This window comes from Rhipicephalus sanguineus, chromosome 10, assembly GCF_013339695.2.
Source record: "Rhipicephalus sanguineus isolate Rsan-2018 chromosome 10, BIME_Rsan_1.4, whole genome shotgun sequence".
NCBI classification, from domain to species: domain Eukaryota; kingdom Metazoa; phylum Arthropoda; class Arachnida; order Ixodida; family Ixodidae; genus Rhipicephalus; species Rhipicephalus sanguineus.
The window spans coordinates 142,622,308-142,641,311 of NC_051185.1; the positions used below are offsets into that span (position 1 = coordinate 142,622,308).

Here is a 19,004-nt window from a genome sequence, read left to right on the forward strand (position 1 = left end):
TGCGTGCTACCGCCGCTCCAAGTTTCGGTGGGCGCTCCAATCGCATGCCTGGTTCCTCCTGACTAGAACACCCGCACAGCAAAAACCGGAAGTGGTATTTTAGCGGCTTCTTCGGAGGTGCTTCCGGCAAAACACTCGGAAACGCTCGTTGTGCGACAGACCGATGGCTGACGACGCTGAACAGGTGAGTTTGAGGAGACTAAGCTGGATACTTTCAGCATATTGACGCAGGAGTGTTCGGTTCGTTGTTAGGAATAAGCTGTGCGCGTTTATCTGTTGTTTCAGACTCCCGCAACCGCGGTGGAGGAGCCGCTCGACCTCATCCGGCTCAGCCTGGACGAGAAGATCTACGTCAAGATGAGGAACGAACGGGAATTGCGCGGCAGATTGCACGTGAGTACAGCATAGTTACGTCGTGTGTTTAGGACCCAGTTTGAAGTTGAAGAGCCTTAAACGAATTAAACGGTGTATGTTTTGGGCAGGCGTACGACCAGCATCTGAACATGATCCTGGGCGATGTAGAGGAGACAGTGACCAGCGTGGAAATTGACGAGGAAACCTACGAAGAAGTGTACAAGGTAAGATGTATTTGTATGCTGTGCAAAGTAGTGAGCAAAGACGCTTCTTTTTTTTTTTTTTTGCCAGCACTTGTGCATGATGCTGAGTGTGTGGAAGGTGCAAATATTTCGAGAGGTTTCGCGCCTACTGCCGTCTTGTTTTCTCGCACATTGTACTGTTTTGTTTCTGGTTTGAATAGTGACATCCAGGCGAGGTACTTTGGTGTGTTTTATTTAACAATGTGCATTAAAACATGCAGTCTTGTTGCAAAACGTGAAAAGGGATAAAATGGCAGGTCCACGGTCTCAATAAAAAGCACTGGTTGGAGTGTATGCAGATGCTACATTAACAGTTGTTTCATGTGTGCCACGTTTGTGCAGAGTACCAGGAGGTCCATTCCGATGCTGTTTGTGCGTGGAGATGGCGTCATATTGGTGTCTCCTCCGGTCCGAACGACGACGTGAATTCTCGTTCCGCAGAGTCCGCTCAAACCACAGTCACGATTCACTCAAATAAATGTAAAGCCTTCACAAAGCAACCTTGCCTCTGTGTTCGTGTAATCCCACTGAATGAGTGTTGCGTAGGTAGTCCACAACTGCGGAGTAACTCGTGAGGGCGTTGAATATTCTCTTTTCACTCCGCGACAGTACGTGGTCGAGCATGAACATGAGGTGGTGGTGGAACTGCGTCAGTGGGCACCCCAGCTCTGCACTCAGCCGGAGCCAGTCTTCAACGCAGTGCGCTGGTGTGTGCTTGAATCCAGAGAACATGGCGGGGTTATCGAGCATTCCGCGTGCTGCCATGACGCCTGCATACAGGAAAGGCCGAGTTGCTCAATTTATGAACATTGCCAATTCTGTTGTGAAAAAATCACAAGGAAAACACAAGAGAAGGAAGCATGGGCATGGTGTTGGTCTTCAACTGTTTTTTTCTGCAAGATATGTTTTAGATGCATTCATAGATTCACATTCACAAAAAAAGACTGTTGAGGACCACGCAGTGTGCAATGAAACGTAAAATGATAGGAGTGACATTAAGAGATTGAAGGAAGGCAGAATGGGTCGGGGAACAAACACAGGTACCAGATATTCAAATTGACAACAAGCGAAAGAAATGAACCTGGACTGGCCACGTAATGCGCAGAACAGACAACCCGATCAACAGAATGGTTACCAAGGGATGAGAAACTCTGTCGAGGAAGGCAGAGAGTTAGATGGAGTGACGAAATTAAGTTCACAGGGACAACATGGAATCGGCTCGCACAGGATAGGGTAAACTGGAGATCAATGGGAGGCCTTCGTCCTGCATTGGACTAAAACAGGCTGAGAATGACTATGATGGCAGATGTGCACCAATGGACAGCAAGCCATGACCTGTGGCACATGCATGAAGCCACTTGTCATGGATGCGTGACAGACAAGCTTTGATAAAGGTGTACAATCACAGAACACGATTGGGAAAAGTGCCTACCATCGACACCGGTTGCCTGGCAGATGGCCTCGGCCTTCCTCATGCTGGTCACGTCGCCGTTGGCAACGACGGGTATTTGTAAGGAGTCCTTCACAGTCCGAATGGCATCTAGATCGACTGGCTCGCTGCGCTGATCCTTGGTGCGGCCATGCACCGTTATGAAAGACACACCTGCCGCTTCCAGCTTCCGACAGAAGTCCACCGTTTTTCTGCGGTGAAAACGGGTTTTCCGAGATGACCATCTTTAATGCGCACATACACCAATGATGCTGATTATACCTGAGATCGCTGCATACTCGAATCTTCACTGATGTCGTGAAGTCAGAATCGCAAAGACGATTCCTGGTCTGGTGGACCATGTCTCTGACGAGCTCAGGATGACATAAAAGGTGCACGCCATATCCTTCTGCAATAGCCCATCTGTTATGTAAGAATGAGTTAGTTGTCCTCCTTGCACTAGCGCTGTCAGACAATGCAACGAGATATTTCTAAACAAGAGCTGAAAACCCCAGAAGCACACAGGTGTTATATGTAGGTATTGTTTAAATGGTTCACTACAGGGAGTGTGTACATACAGAACAATTGTGTAACGCTCCGGCTGGTGTCATTCTTGGTTGAAATCCCAACATCAAGCACCCAAGGCCTATCTTAAACCAATGCCCTACTTCACCTTGCCTCTGTGTCGACGTGAAAAATACACGGGGACAAATATAATGAGGATTTTAACCTCCTGCACGCAGATAACAAGAAAACCGCAGTGCTTACCTCTGTGGGCAGCCACAGTTGAGGTCGACACCATCGGAATACCTACAGAAGCAAAGAAATCACTGTAAATTAACTTGCTGTCAAAATGATTCGAAAATTGCGCCTCGTTACCTGTAAACCATCTCAGCTGCATTTGCCAGATCGGTGGCGTTGTTTGCGGCGAACTGCACGATCAGTGGTCGATCACCTGTTGGTAACAGTACCGATGCATGATGAATGAATCAACACAGCTGCCGCAGTAAACTCTACCTCGGGCAGTGGTGAACTCCGCGTCCCTTGCCTTTTGCGACTTGACAAACGAGTCGGACACGATCATCGGCGTGTAGGCGATGTCGACGCCGTATTTCCGCACCAGATGACGGAAAGCTTGCCTTATGGAGAAAATACATTTCGGCTAGATCCGTGAAACAAGACATTCCATGACACGAGTTTTATACCACTTACTTGGAGTATCGAACCATCGGAGCACAAATCTTGACCATGTCGCCGCTGTTCAGCAGATCCAACGGTTTCTTCCACTCCCCCGGTTCTTCATTCATTTTGGTATGAGCGTTTAAACACCCGCTCCTACTTGCCACCACGATGCAGGGAAGCACGCATGATTTTCCGGCTACTCCGCCGCTCGCACACTCCTTCAGCCGCTGCCGTTTATCTCCTGTTCATGCCTGGATGTAAACAAATATGGCGGAAGACACGTCAGGCGTTCTGGAGCAGTTCGCTGATGACGGTAAGACCGGCTTTCGGCTCGCATTACCCTCGCTAAAGACATCACTCTGCTGTGTCAACGGTGTTTAAGCGTGGCCACGTTTTAGCGCCGAGTCGTGACAGTCGTTTCTTTTACGCTCCTTCAGCTGTCTACAAGCAGTTCCTCCACGACGACTTCGATGCGAAAGCTGTCGCATGCAACGCCATTCAAGACCTCGCAATCTCGCAGCACCTCGCGAAACTTGCTACTGGCATCTCACTTTTGGATAAGGAACTCCACAGCCAGGTAACGTGCCTCAAGGTTGTGTTTTGACGTGCAGAAATGAACCTTTGGGACATTCGTAATCAACCTGCCAGGAGATTTTCCTCCGTGTATGTGTATGGAAGTACAGTGAGCTGTGTATACATACAGGTGTCCGCTCACTATGAAGACCTTTTGGCGCAAGCGTCCGGGATCGAAACCTTGGAGGGGGCCTTGCAAACGATGTGCGCCTCGATACAGAACTTGCAGGCGACGTCTGAAAGGTGATCGCGAGCCAATGTGCGGCACAGTGATCAGAGGTGCTGACTTGTTTGCACCTCTCAATTTCAGACTCCAGAGCAAAGTGGTCGAGCCTTACAACAAGAGCTGGACCCAGACGGCCATGCTCGCCAGGCTGCAGCAAACATGCGACATGATTCGACGGATGGGACGGCTGTTCCAGATCGTCAAGCGCATGCGAGCGCAGCTCCAAGGCGGCGCCAAGGATATCACCAAGGCCGCCCAGAGTCTCAGCGAAGCAGGTGAATGCGCGAGATGGGTCGCATTCTTTTATAAACTTACCGATCACGTCATAGTAGCATTTGGACATTCGTCAAGAAAGAAGGTAAAGCATGCTCACACGGACACAACAGACGAAGACTAGACAACAAAGCGCAAACACAGAAACAAAATGCCTAAGCAGGTATCTCTGATGCTGCCCCGCCGCACGTGTGTGTCACCGACAGGTGGGGCTGCCATTTTTGAGCAGATGCAGATAAGTTTTGTGTCTAACTTTGCCACCAATGTGTGCCAGTTCATTTGTTAGTGTTTGTGTAGTCTCTTGTGTGCGTGTTTGGAAGCCTTACCTTCTTTCACAATAATTCCTATTAACTAGTTTAACTTTTGGTTGTTACAATTCTTCATATGGGCACCACAAACACCCGTGGAACACCTTCATGGCAACTACTGCATTTCATCACATAGAAAATGCTGCATAGCTGGGTGAAATGACGGCAATTCACAATCAGCAAACAGCTCCTAGAATCCGCATGAGAATAAGTCTATCTAGGCCAATTACTAATGGTGGGGCCTACTAATGAAAAGAAAATTTACCGGAGGATAAGGACGTGCTGGAATGCAATCGACAGACATGTTAGACAATTTAGCACTGTCCCTAAAGCGGAAGGTGAACAACCATTGCATTGTACCAGTTCTATGAGTGGGGCAGAAACTTTTGAGGATACCAAATAAACTCATCAAGAAATTAGGGACCGCGCCGCTTGTGATGGAACGAGAAATGATGGGTGTAACATAACATTAGGAGCTGGGAAGGGAGCAGAGTGGATCAGAGAACAGCTGTGGACACGGGCAACTTGCATAATGCATAGGGCAGATAATCGATGGTCAGCGAAAACGATGAAATGCATAACAAGGGATGGGAGATGCAGTTGAGGCTGGCAGAGAGTTAGGTGGGTGATGAAACTAAGAATTCTCAGGAACAAAATGGAATCACCTCGTGCAGGACAGGGTAAATTGGAGATCATTCGGAGAAGCCTTTGCCCTGCAGTGGACACAGAACACGCTGATGATGATGATACAATGGACGCAGGATGATGGTTTTTGCAGAAAATTAATAAATGAAGTGGTGTGCTCAATTTAATGGAATTTCACCCATCGTATATGATCTCTGTATTCAAATTAGGAGTGGAATGAAATTGGGTGAGCTTGGAAGCCTTAGAACTATAAAAGTGCAAGTTTTAAATAATATCTGCATACATCAGCTTGCCCATACATCACCTTGGTTATATGAAACTAGCATATGACATGCTAGTCTTTCAGAAGCAAGGCTTTGTCACCAGGAAACAAACAACTAGGCTAGCTCAAAGCACAAGACTTAGTCTCTGTACGTACAAAACCTAGAAACAAGACATAATTAAGCTATCACTTGAATCAACTGGGCACAAGTAGTGGATATCTACTGTGTTATTATTAGTAAAGATATTTTTATTCACTTGCAGACCAGCTGCTTGAAGGTGTGGACTTGAGTGGCATCGACGTGGTTCAGGAGGAACTTGCTGTCCTTGAAAGTGCTCGACAGGAGTTGGAGAGGCAGGGAGAACGCATGCTCGAAAAAGGCACAGAGTCCCAGGTGTGTTTTGTCTTGACCCCCCCCCCTCAATCTTTATGTGTCAACAGAAGTTTTGTTCCATAGTCACTGCAACCCACTACCGTATCTCTGTTTTGCTGCCAACTGCAGTGATCTCAATTTTAGTCAGCTTGCTTTGAATGTAGTCAGGTGTGGAGACATTGTGGTGCCAAAATGTTAGTGTGCACATATTAATCCACATAAATTTAGCTCTACACTGATTACCTGAATGAACCCTCACCTCTGGTCCTTGTGACGTTCAGAGCACCTCTCCACACTGCTGATGTGGAAAGGAAATGTAAAATTGCAAGCAAAAGTATGAAGACCAGCGATGCTGCCTAGATTGTTTTCTTGCCCTCAAGTGCAATGTGTGTGTTCGAACCAATGCAGTGCAGCTCACAGTCCGGTGTCACGATGTCGTACATGAAAACGAATTAATGATTTTTAGGGGCGAAGCTCCTTATAGCGGCACCCGTTCGTCCCCGTCGAGTAGTGTGTAACCAGTCTTAAAAACGGAGGGGGCGTGCACACATGAAGGTTCCCTAAAGACAATGCGCTGCGACAGTACGTGATATGTATCGCCCTCTCCTCTCCTACGCTTCCCCCTCTTTCTCCTCTCCTACGGTCGCCCCCCCTCCCCCTATCTTGCTTCGCGGCGCCGACGCAGGCAGCGTCGCGAGGCAGCGTCTTGATTGAAAAAACCGACTGCTCGCGCTGCACAACCGTTCACTGACCACCCCGTATATATAGGCACTGGATTTTGACCTCCAAGATAATGTGTGTGTGTGATTTCTCCTGTGCGTGATTAAACAATGAAAATTCACAGCGTACATGTAAAATTAAAGTGAGCTGCAAGTCGTCATAACTCTCATCGAACCTTTAATAAATGCGCCCGATCTCACGTCGGTGATGATGTACTGGGCAGAATTCACGGAAGATTCACGGTTTACCGATGAACCTCCGCAGCTTCGCCCACTCATCATCCATCATTCACTCCGTGGATATGCTGTGATTTTTTTTTGTGCAAGCGCTGTATTATCCAAACTTACGCCTTCGGTAGTTTGTTTAGTTCATTGCAAGATGCATACTAAATATAACTGTGTGCTAGCGGACGCTGCAGGTGCATTCTTGTGCGATGACTGAAGTACGATAACAAAGCGACACAGTGAGGTCGCATGAATGAGATTGACGTAAGCTCAGGTAAGAAATGTGCACTGTGTGACTCTGGGTATGTTATCACCACATCTGCCCTTTTTTATATGCCACCTGTCCTCTCATCGGCACAGTTTGCCTTGTTTAATGTACACCCAACTAGTCCCGCCTAGAGACAACATGCAAAGTCCTCATCTTATCACATCAGAAAGCTGGGCCAGATGGTGCACAGATGTGGGTGAATAGCCAGATAAAAACAAAACATCCGTGCAGAGACAAATGACTGGATGAAACTGTCATCTGAGTTCCTCCTGTCGTCATCCTTTGTTTTTTCTTGTGTACATCATGGTTTTATCTGTTTATTCACCCACAGTTGTGTACCATCTGACCCTAATTTCCACCTTGATAAGATGAGGGCTTTGCATGATGCCTCTAGGCTGTACCTGTGGGTGGTGTACCAAGTGAGCTGCTGTATTCTTTTCCTGTGTATGTTCCTCCATATTTGCTTTAGCAGTCGGATACAACTCGAGAAGACAGTGGCATTTCTTCCTCTGGTGTGGATAAGTATGAGCCTGGACCAATGGGCATGCACTCTATAGCCAGATACAACTTTATAAGTCCATGGCATTTCCTCCTCAAAGCTTGGACCGATGGGCTCCAGACTGACATCGTGAGCCGGATGGCCAGCCGCCTTCAGAGAACATTGCCGAGTGCATAAGCGGGACTATTTTTTCATTCGTGGAGGTGATTGACTGCTGTGCTTCGGTCATCTGGGCGGAGTCTCTCCACATTTCTTAAGATGTGTCCGACTAGTATAGACTGATCTCATGGGCTGAATGGCTGGTGACTCCTCTGTACGGTTCGGGAGTGGGGCTATTTCTTTAGTCATGCAGGCGATCAGCAGTCATGCTTCGGTCATCTTGTCATGGGCTCTCCTGCCTTGTTAAGTTGTATCCGACTGTAGTTGCTGCCTTTCAAGATGTTAGAGCAAGAATGCAGCTCACTGTATGGATTACATGTGTTACTAGCTGCAAAGTTTTAGCATCATACACAAGAAGCCTGATGGCATGGTCTTATTACGTCGCAGAACCAGGCTCAGGTGGGCACAGCACTGCAGGTGTTGTTCCACCTGCAACTGCTGCAGCCACGGGTGCTCCAACTCGTACGCACCACACTGGAGCGCCTGCGTGACACCGTGCAACAGGCCCTGTCAGTCGGAAGCCTGGATCAGCAGGCGACCGCTTCCTTTGGGAGCAGAGGTGAGAACCCGTCTCTGATGGGCCTGTGGGGGCAATCTCGGTTTATAGCCGTAAATTAGGTCCATGCCGACTCGAATTCGGGACTCCATAGTGCTTCGAAAGCGGGATATTCTTTCATCTAAATTGTGCCACTGCTGATTACGACATAGTTTTGACTGTGCACAACTTTTGCTAGATTAAGGTCTATTATAATTGAGATTTCACTTTACTCTTACTGATTACAGCTGTCAAGGAAAATTGATCATTACTGAAGAATTGGAAGGTGAAACTTTATCCACTCCGAATCTCGTGTCGTTTTGGTGCATAGAATGTTTTTGAAACTCTCTCAATATGTCCTTGGTTTTTTTTTTTTAATGCAATGTGTTCCTCCTTCTTTACCAATAAATAACTAGAGTTCAGTGAGTGCTGCCTAAATTCATGAATGCCCACTGAGTGAGTTTGGAAGCTTCAGGATGTTGTTGCCGCCTATTTTTCTTTTTTCGTTATTAAGCTCGTTCTTTCTTCCCAGGCTTCCTTTCACAATCTGTCTGTAGGTATTTTAAGAGGTGATGAGATTTTGGGTGACGTGGTAGCTTTTTGGACTCTTCTGAAAACGCTGCTGTCCTTCAGCGAGGCTTACGTTTAAATCACCTGTACATTTCTCTCAGGTCCAGGTCGAGCGGCCATGCCGGTGACTGGAAGCAGTGCTGCGTTCCGGGCAGCCCTGTGGACCAGCATGGACCGACTGGTGGACAGCGTCTGCCAAGCCTGTTGTCAGGTCAGGATCGCTGCTGTTTTTAAAACATTACCGCCAAATTTTGAATGTGAGAAAATATTAACACTGAACTCGTGCACAAGTATGTTGATTTAGCTGCATGGTTTGGAAGCATTGGAAGAATTCCATCCTAATAGAGCTCATTTTCTGTCTATATTTATTTTAGTCTTGCACTACTTTCTTAAGGAAAAGCTTACCGAAATATGGTGTCTATATATCTTAATCGAGTGCTAAACCAAGGCCACTATAGATGATCCCTAGATAGCATTTTTTGATCTTAGAAAGCCACACTTTGTGATAGTGCGGGAGCGGGAAGATCCTCAAGTGCCAGAATTCTTTTATTATCGGACACCTCTGGGCTTGGGAGGTGCAATGCGCAAGTTATAGATCACTGGCAATCACGAATTCCTCTTTTGCCAAGCTATTGAACATAATCATTGTCTTCGGTATGTCAATGTTCCACTCTTACACTGCTGGCTGAAGTCTCTAGCCGTTTGTTGCAATTCATCCTGAGAACTGCTGAACAGGAAAATGTTATCTGCATTATACAGCTGGTTCCGATATTCATCCTCAATCCCTATTCCTAATTCTTCCCAGTCTAATTAGCTTGAATACTCCTAAAAGCCTGTTTCATTAGAGCACGTTACAATTGAGTAAATGAGGTATGTGTTCTTGTTACCACCAGTATTCCTTCTTTTCTTCTCACTACAACACAGCTTGTGCCGACTTGCTGCAATAAGCTGTGACCAGTGTCTGAATGTCTGTGATGTCGCATTTATGTGCAGATCCAGCAGCTGGAGCAAGTTCTGGCCAAGAAGAAAGACCCCGTGACGCACGTGGTTTTTCTCCAGGAGCTGCAGAAGGTAGGCTCATGGTTGGCTTTAATGCATAGCAGTGATTGCATTACGCAGTTCATGTTCATCGCAGTCAAACTTATGACTGTGTGGTGTGTATGGCTCCAACACAATCGAGCAGGCACCAGGTGGGGAGAAGTGCAGACAAGGGTGACAGCAAGCTATGTGGGGCAATGAAATGAGGAAATTCACAGGTGTCAGATGAAATCAGCATGCGCAGTGTGCAATGACGTGGAGATCGTTAGGGGAGGTCTTCGTCCTGTATTGGACGTAAAAATAGTCTGATGATGCAGTGGACAGTTTTTAAATGATGTGTTTATAGCATTCGTATTCAGCCCAGATACAGAATAAATAGGCGTACCGTACCCACTAACTGCATTAATTCATTAATTCATTTAAAGTTAAACCTAGGTATAATGAAATTAACAAATTCCCCCCAAAATTCGTTACAAACAGGTTTTCGTTATATGCAGTTTCAGCACGTAAATTCGGAAAAGAAACGCACAAATTAAAAAAAAAGGGGAACTGAAGGCAGAGCTCACCCAAAACATATATGTAGCAGAAAAAACAGTTTTTTTGTTCTACACTCAAACCTCGTTATAACGAACACGGATATAACGAATTATCGGTTATAACGAAGTAAATGAAGACTAGTCTTGTCTTCATAGCTACAGTGTTAAAATCTCGTTAATTCGGATTTCTAGGGACCGGAAAAAATGTCCGAATTAACCGAATGTCCGAATTATCGAATGGTCGAAATAAACACAATAAATGCAAGAGTTTTTTCAACATACCTTTACTTTACAAGGTAATCGCGGATGCGTCTCTGTTTTCGAGCAGAAATTCGCGCGGACACAATTTTTCTGAGCCCTTCGAGGTGCTCAGCAGCTCGCATGCTGTCTGCAGTGCCAAAACAAAATTCTTTAAGGACGACGAGGGCCTTCGCGGCTTCCTTCACAGTGCGAGGGGGCCTGTGTTGCTCATAGTGTGGCTGCTCCTGTTCAGGCTCTTCGTTCTTGGATTCGTCGCCATGCATCACTTCCTTGACGATTTCCTCATCAGTCAGAGAGCCGGCAGTGGCAACGCCATCAATGCCGATATAATCGTCGAGTGTCACTGCATCAAGCATAACACTTCCTAAATCCTGCCCGTCATCGGCACCATCGTTCGGCGACACTTCGGCCACTGCGGCATCGCTGGAGTCGAGTACAACAAAGCCACTGTGCCTGAAACAGTTGGCAATGGCGTGCGCAGGCGTGCTCTGCCACACATGCGCGAAGAATGCTAACAGCGCTCAGGAGACTCAGTCGTATTGTTGCCGACGTCATGGCACAGGAGCTACTTCTTGCCGGGAGAGCCCATTTTTCAGGGCACGCAAAATTTCTACTTTGGTGGTGAAGTCCTTGGCCTCGTACTTGGGCCGCTTCGCCGGTGTTGCCATCGGCGGAGAGTGCGTTCACACGAGAAGTCAGCACAAAAGCACCAGCAACGATCAAGCTAAAGGAGCCGTACTGAATTGTTCCTCGATAAAACGGCGTTCAACGATGCAGCACAGCAACGGTAACAAAGCAACAAAAATGACACCGCGCCAAACCCACACGCTATCACGCGCGAAGAAAAGGCGTTCGAACAGTCTCAAGTCAAGCCAAGCCGATAATTGATGTCCATGGCGATGCTGCGTTTGAGCTTCACTTTTGTTCCGAATGGTTCTTTTTTCGTTTTCGAGCCTCGCCAGCGGCCCGAAAGTCGCCGAATTATCCGATTTGCGGTCAAATCTGTCCGAAATAACGAGCGCCCAGTCTCATAGAGTTATGCATATATTTACAGGGACCAGATGATGTGTCCGAATTAACCGATTTTCCGAATTAACGAGAGTCGAATTAACGAGCTTTTAATGTATGTAGCAGAAAAAACAGTTTTTTTGTTCTACACTCAAACCTCGTTATAACGAACATGGATATAACGAATTATCGGTTATAACGAAGTAAATGAAGACTAGTCTTGTCTTCATAGCTACAGTGTTATAAATAAGTGTTTATAACGAATTTTTGGATATAACGAAGTTATTTTCGTGGCAGATGCAACTTTGTTATAATGAGGTTTAAGTGTATTGCTTGATCGTGAGGGCTGGCAATACTGGACGTTCATAGGACATCAATACAGCGCTGTTCCATCATCGTCTGGCCGTGGCCTCCGAGATTAGCTCTGGCAACACACCGTCGCGGAGGCCACGGTCTGGCGAATCCTCAGCGCAGTGCAAGATGGCAAAAGCGCATGACGAGTTGACCTCCGAAGATCTGTCGTTGTCTCAGACAGTTTCCACCAGAGCTTAATTCGACATCTCCTTGGTAGTGACGGCGCAGTCCTACGAAAAAAAGATCACAAAGCTGCACGTCGTCAGGGGCTGCTCGCTGCACGCACAGTGAAACCACGCACGTTTGCACGGCGTCAAAGAGTGAACGACACGGATACCACGGAATATTTGGAAAATCGCTCTCCGGGTGCCACATGGCCCTCAAAATGCTCAAAACCAGGTTAAAATGAACGAACAAGGTCTAAAATAATATAATTTACCGAAATAACGAAGAAGTAATCGCAATACTGACAATCGCTAAAAATTAGGGGTGTGCGAATATTCGAAATTTCGAATATTTTTCGAATAGTGTTTGCTATTCGATTCGATTCACACTGGAATTTTACTATTCGAACTATTTGAACTTCCCAAAAACAAATACAGTCAACGCCCGATTGAAAGTGACCCCTTCAGATTTTTAATATGCTTCACCTCATTACACTCTCGTTTTAACAAGACTGTTTGTTGGCCTAGTTGGTACTTGCTTAGTGACATATTTTAGCCGCGAAAGAGCACATACAGAAAGCAAAGAAATACGCAACGACAGGACGGGCGGCTGCAGGACAGGCGGCTGCAGGACGAGCGGCCGCCCGTCCTGTCGTGTGTTTCTTTTGCTTTGTGTATGTGCTCTTTCGCGGCTAAAATATGTCACACTCTCGTATTGCGGCAAAGCTCCCTTGAAGATCCGTTACGGTCGAACTTTGCCAAGTGAGAATGTCCAATTAAAAGTGGTCCCTTTTTAGTATGCTTCACCTCATTACGCCCCGGTATTGCGGCAAAGCTATTTTTCAAGCTCCGTTACGGTCGAACTTTGCCAAGAGACAGTCAACGTCCGATGGAAGTGGTCCCTAGATTTTCAATATGCTTCACCTCATCACACCCCGGTATTGCGGCAAAGCTGCCTTTCATGCTCTGCTACGGTCGCAAATGTATTAACTCAAGAAAACGCTAATTCCAACATGGAGATGAAAGATGTGGCAGAGGTGGGGGCTCAATTAATGCTGTTTTGGACCTGAAATTTAGGCAGGAAGTCCGAAAAATCGGAAGCCGAAGCTTTTTAGCATCCAAAATTTCAGATGTTCTTATATATCGACGTCTACGAGGCAGATTTGGAACCCCGGACTTGAAGGGAACAGACCCTTGTCCGCCACATCCCTTGGGCTTCCACAGAAGTTGAAAGAGGAGGAGAGGCTGAGGAAACGGCATCTTTGCCTGTCACGTGTAAAGTGTTGTTGGCAACACGTTGGTTGCACCAAATCATGTACATAAATAGAATTCGGCCTCTACATTGCCTCATTCTTGATAAGACAACTATGAAACATCACCCTGCCAGTGCTTCATCAACCTAGCGAAAAGAAAACATTTTCATGTTGCTATCTCATAAAAATATGCTTAGGAATCCTCTTTAACCTTTTTTCTGCAATTTTGCTTAAAGTATTCGAAAAGTATTCTGGAAATATTCGAGAAATATTTGATTCGATTCGCACTCACACTTCAATATTCGAATTCGATTCGCACTCACACTTCAATATTCGAATTCGCTTCGCACTCAAAATTTTGCTATTCGCACAGCTCTACTAAAAATGTTTCGGAAGCCTGCGGCTGACTCCGTGGCCGCACAAGGGAGGGCGCCACCACCATGCCGAGCGAGCGAATGCCTCTCCCTCTACGCTTCGCCGGCGCTGCGTCGCTACATCTGATGGGAGGAACAACCTGACGGAACTCGCTGCAGGCGACGTGTATCTCAACTGCTGTAACAAGCAGGAAGTTGATAAAGCACAGCAAAAAGTGGCACAGATGTCGCGCACCAAGTTTGCGAATCTCGCTAACGAGATTCTAATCGTGTCGGGGAAACCCTACATGCTTACCTCAAGCATTGGCGTCATCGGCGCTTTGGTAAACGGAGCAGTGGGAACTCTACGAACGGGTATTGCTGGATGCTCATGCTACGCACTTCCTCAGGTTTCAAAGTAGTCGAGCTGCCATACATTTTAGGGGCGAAGCTCCTCTTAGTCTAACCTTGTCACGTCTCCGTTGTCCGGCGTAACCACCTTTGCAAACTGCCTACTACTTCGTCTTTGCAAACATCCCACTACGATCCATCACCGATCCATTACTTCACCGACCATAAAGCCGTTATGAAGGGGAACGGAAGGCCACGTCTAGCTACCACTTACGATAATACATTTCGTGTATAACTATATACAGTGTCTGTCACGTCTTTGATGATGTAATGGGCTAGCGCTTTGATTACTGCTGGGCGAAACCACTGAAGATTTCACGGTGTAACCATGATTGCTTCAGCAGCTTCGCCCAAGCTCTTCATCATTCACCCGTGGATATGCTGTGAATTTTTTATTTGCTTTTTTTTTTTTAAAGAAAGCCAGCATGGTGGCACCCGCGAGCAGCTGGGTGTTAGCTAGATGAGTTTTGAAGGGAGGGGGAGAAGGGCATGCCCACGCATGTGCCCGCGGTGGCAAGAACCCTGGCTGTAGGGGTGCAAACTCGCCTGCCCGCCTCGCGCACACTGCATGCACGAACGAGCACTCACTTTCGCATCGCAGTCGCCGGGGCTTCGAGCTCCAGCGTCGTCGGCAGGGCAACCGCAGAAGATGCGTGCGGCTTCTGCTCGTAACAAATTGACAAAATCCAGGGCAATATCCCTAGGTTGTCGGCGGTGAAAATTCATTATATCAAGGGTGTCTCCCGCTGCCACTTTGTTACATAGAGGTCTCAAATACATGTGCTTCTATGGAGTAATGGTGGGGAATAGAAAAACTTCGTAATATCGAGGAATTTGTTGTATGGATGGTCATTATAGGCAGGTTTAGCTACATTAATACTGTTAACCCTCCAGTGGGCCAATACAGGGTGGAAGGTACAAATATTTATCCTGCAAAAATTTGTTACAAAATTCTGGTGATGCTTCTTGGGACATCACCAGAATTTGTTCAGTTTCATGCAATTACGAAGAGGGAAAAGCGCCACTGTGGTGCTGTTCCATATGTTGGAATGCTGGGAACTATGTGGCCTTGCATTGGCATAGTTTTCTCAGAGAGTTAGTATATTTGTTGGTAGATTCGTGTGATCACTGGCACTAAAGGTCTACAAATCAGTAGTGCACTTGGGCTCTCCAGAAGCACAACATGAAAGAATCACTTAAAATTATTGGTGTGTAATGGTAGGGGCACTACTCCACCTTCAAATCCATTATGGTTGTATTCGTGGTTGCGCCATATTCTTGCAAGTGTGCTGCTTACAGCTGCTGTGGGTTGCTCAGATGTCGCTGATCTAACTGAAGGAAAACAATAGAATGGGCTTGCCGCGTGCACTGTGCATGCTGCATGGGACAGATGCAAAATAGAAGACTGTGATGCTCTCCTGGTTCTCCTTGACGTAGCAGTGATAACAAATACTGCGGTTATAGCGTAACTATTCCATTGTGACTTCATTCCGCATTTGCCATTAGCCCTTCCTGAACAGTCAAAATTGGGCGGCACCCATTTTACCTGCCAATCAAGTGGCAAATAAAAACTGCAAAAGCCCATGATGTCAAAAAGACAAGTACGAAAAGGTTGCATTAAATTATGTCAAACAAACTTGAAAATGTGTGAAATACCCGATGATAGCCCCTGTTGCAAAATGGAATATAAAATGACAGCGGATTCCATTCTGAAAGGGAGAAGTGGCTAGACGGCCGTTACTCGACTGCACAGATTATGATTATATACACAAATAAATTCACTCTCGCCACCAGCAACAATACCCAGCACCAGAATAATGGCAGGTAAGCATCTTTTATTTTTTTTATAATGGGGCACACTCTAGCCATTCCGAAAAAGCTCGCTTTGTTCGGCTTATTTTTGCAGTGGGGAATTCTTGTGGCTTTTGCTGCATCACATGACAAACAAGGGCAATTCGCATGGCCCTGTAAGATTTCAGCCAATTACAGAGTGCCATTGGGGGATACGGAATAAAAATAGAAAAGGATAGTTTTACATTGTCGCACCCCATGACAGCACTACAGTTACTAAACCTCGATATAACGACGTCTGTAAAATCGGCAGTTTAGTACTTCATTGTATCGAAACTTCGTTAAACTGAAATTCGACATTTTAAGCATAGTGTTGTCCCCAAAGGCTTATTTTTTGCATGGGAAGTGCCAAAAGAATGTTTGAAAGAACGGCATATAAAGAACTATTTTCAATGACGCAAAAAAAAAATCTTGAACCTGATATGTGGCGACCGTGGCTGACAAAGAAATCACCTTCACGGCGTCGAATGTTTCGCATGAACCCAAAAGAAATGGTCCAATCCACTGTGGTAATATTGGATGAGCATTCGCAAGGACTGCCTGCAACTCAACCATCTGCGACTAGACGCAGCGGAAGTTTCAATTTATTGCTTCTATCTTCCTATGGGCACTACTGAAGTTTTGTTATATTGAGATCACGGATAATACTCTTCTTGATATTGAGGTTTAGAGAAGCCCTGCAACACTTTTCTAAGTAATCGTTGAATGGCCTCATTAAAAGAGTTTACTGCCTCACGAATTGACTGCCGCAAAAAATGTTTAGAATCCGTCAAGTACGAGCGGAGTTACGGGGATTTGTCGCTCGCTTCAAGTGCTTTCCCTCTCCTTTCGTACCTACGAGTGCGCTGAAAGCTACGCAGGGAGGAGTATGAAAAGGGGCAAGAAGATGCGTCCCTTCGTCAGTGTGCGTCATGACCGTGAACACTTATTTTTTTTTTCTTCAGACGCGTGCCTTACTTTCAGCGTGATCACGCGCACACGCGGGCATGTGGTGGCATTTTGCGGTGGTCACGGTAACTATGCAGCTCACAATGCTCAAATAAGCCAATGGCTGTGGAATTTGGGTTTATGGAGCGATCATTTCGGTTTATGGCATCGTTTGTTGAGAGAAGAGGGAATGATTTCTAGCTGACATTGAGAATTAATCGTAAATTCCAGGCGGCATGCTGTGCTATAATGTTCGGTGCATGTGTTCTCAGGAGGCTCAACTACCGATCGGAAGCATTTTCTGACCGTGCTAAAAAAGTGTTGCAGTGCCCCTTTAAAATTCATGGTGTTCTATGAGCATGAAGTTGCGAAAAGTGAAATACTTCATTGTATAGAGGATTTTGTTATATTGAAATTCTATAAGTTATATTGAGGTTTAACTGTACTTTGCTTTGGCACAGTGCGAGCTGCAGCTTTCGCCTCGCTTAGTGTTGCTTGTGCAATGCTGCCTGTGCGCCTGAGTTAATCACTTGATAGGAAATGCATTGAGCAACAACTGGTGCCAGGTATAAAATGCTGCTGAGTTCACAGGCATTTTGGCGTTTGTAATAATGCATGGATAAGTGAGGCAGCACTGTGTGAATTACTCTGAATTAAAAAAATGAGCTCCTACTGCAATGACGTTGATTTTTTTTACTGTTCGCAACGCACAGTGAAAGTTTGCACATGGAAGTAAACAAACTTGCTAGTAAGTGCATCTGCATATAGTTTAGTTTGATATTTTCAGCGAAGCATTCATATTTGATTTGTGCTTGAATTTCTGACATTTCTACACCTTTACTTAATGAAAGATTGTGATGGTACATTTGCAAAATTCAGCAGTACTGGCAAAACACTGCTGCCAAATGGGATCAACTATCATTTTTGTCTGTAAGCTTGAAGTTAATATGTGGTGCGCATGTTGTCATGTCACGTTTTTCATTTGTGCCTGCTGCACAGTGATGCAACAAGCTTTCTTGATGATTTGTCTGCTGCTGTCGCTTTCCAGAGTGGGCATGGGGACATTCTGCGAACCTTCTGGCTCTCTCTGGCTGAGATGCTTTCTGACGAATTGGCCAAGGCTGCAGCTGGTAAGTCCACTTACTAAAATCTATATGGGTTTAGTTTATCGGGCCGTGAGAAGTATTCTTTCGTTTGGTTGGAATAAAGTGCAGAGGAAGGTTCATGCACCTTTAGTATGTCGTAATCGAAATGCAAAACATTCTTTTTTTTGTGTTAAAATTAGATCTGCTTGCATTTGAGGCATTTGGTTATAGCTTGTAGAGACGTTTCCTCGTGTCAATGCGTTGCCTTCAGTAGATAAGTAAATGAGCGTGAAAGGATGGTGCTAGAACTGAAATCATTGCCTAATAGCACTCGCCGAATATGCGATGTGCTATTTGCTATTGCCTCTAAGGCCTTTATGGGGCATCATTTTGCGCAGGGGCCCAGCGTTAATGTTTAGGAGTGGGACATTCATGCGTTTTTGCAAAATGGCTGCGTCAAATGAAAATTGCATCTGCACTTGATACACTAACTGTGCGTAACTCTGCAACAGTGGTTTAAGTTTGCTTCCGTGTCACGGGGCCTCTGCTCAACTTCTCATGGAATGCTGAAAACCTAAATTGAGATCTTTTTCTTCCCCCTTGGCATGAGCTGTGGGTAGATATCTCATGCCACACTTTCTGTGAAATATTATGTATGCATTTTTCAACATGCTGATAAAGTGATTGATTGATTGACTCTCACTAAGGCATCAGTGCTGCATGTGAAGGCTTATGTGCAATAGGCACACAAGTTTCGTGACACTGGAATGTTTTCTTAAGTGCCACTTGGTGTCTTTAATCTAAAGCTTCCTATGAAAATAGGAAACCTTAAATGTAATGTGTGTGTGGTCGCGGAAATTCAGGAAGCTTTTGTAACAAATCATGCAATTGTCAAACTCACAGACACTTTCTTGTTGGTTT

General features: G+C 45.8%; 3 protein-coding genes across 4 annotated transcripts in view; 2 read left to right on the plus strand and 1 right to left on the minus strand.

Annotated features, from left to right (window-relative positions):
• The first annotated feature begins 7 nt into the window (after positions 1-7).
• LOC119372524 (U6 snRNA-associated Sm-like protein LSm3) lies at positions 8-1,053 on the plus strand. The gene is made up of 4 exons (XM_037643004.2): positions 8-184; positions 286-393; positions 483-578; positions 939-1,053. Exons 1-4 carry the CDS (start codon positions 164-166, stop codon positions 1,020-1,022), a joined length of 309 nt encoding a protein of 102 aa, XP_037498932.1. The 5' UTR covers positions 8-163; the 3' UTR covers positions 1,023-1,053.
• Positions 1,054-1,085: 32 nt separating this feature from the next.
• On the minus strand, positions 1,086-3,438 carry LOC119372523 (tRNA-dihydrouridine(20a/20b) synthase [NAD(P)+]-like). Of its 2 annotated transcripts, none has more exons than XM_037643003.2 (7): positions 3,238-3,438; positions 3,043-3,164; positions 2,905-2,980; positions 2,794-2,835; positions 2,308-2,448; positions 2,029-2,237; positions 1,086-1,366 (listed from the first exon to the last, which is right to left on the minus strand). In XM_037643003.2, the coding sequence occupies exons 1-7, from the start codon at positions 3,330-3,332 to the stop codon at positions 1,086-1,088; spliced, it is 966 nt and encodes a 321-aa protein (XP_037498931.1). In that variant the 5' UTR covers positions 3,333-3,438. The 2 variants fall into 2 exon arrangements, with proteins under 2 accessions (XP_037498931.1, XP_049275767.1); XM_049419810.1 differs by having other exon boundaries at positions 3,234-3,352.
• A 19-nt stretch (positions 3,439-3,457) lies between these two features.
• LOC119406776 (conserved oligomeric Golgi complex subunit 5) overlaps positions 3,458-19,004 on the plus strand; it is a 35,777-nt gene continuing 20,230 nt past the window's right edge. Inside the window, exons 1-9 of the mRNA XM_049420205.1 lie at positions 3,458-3,520; positions 3,645-3,784; positions 3,911-4,023; positions 4,091-4,281; positions 5,758-5,888; positions 8,125-8,296; positions 8,944-9,053; positions 9,836-9,913; positions 18,047-18,128. Coding sequence (XP_049276162.1) covers positions 3,475-3,520; positions 3,645-3,784; positions 3,911-4,023; positions 4,091-4,281; positions 5,758-5,888; positions 8,125-8,296; positions 8,944-9,053; positions 9,836-9,913; positions 18,047-18,128 — 1,063 coding nt within the window. The 5' untranslated portion in view covers positions 3,458-3,474. The remainder of the gene's footprint in view (positions 3,521-3,644; positions 3,785-3,910; positions 4,024-4,090; positions 4,282-5,757; positions 5,889-8,124; positions 8,297-8,943; positions 9,054-9,835; positions 9,914-18,046; positions 18,129-19,004) is intronic.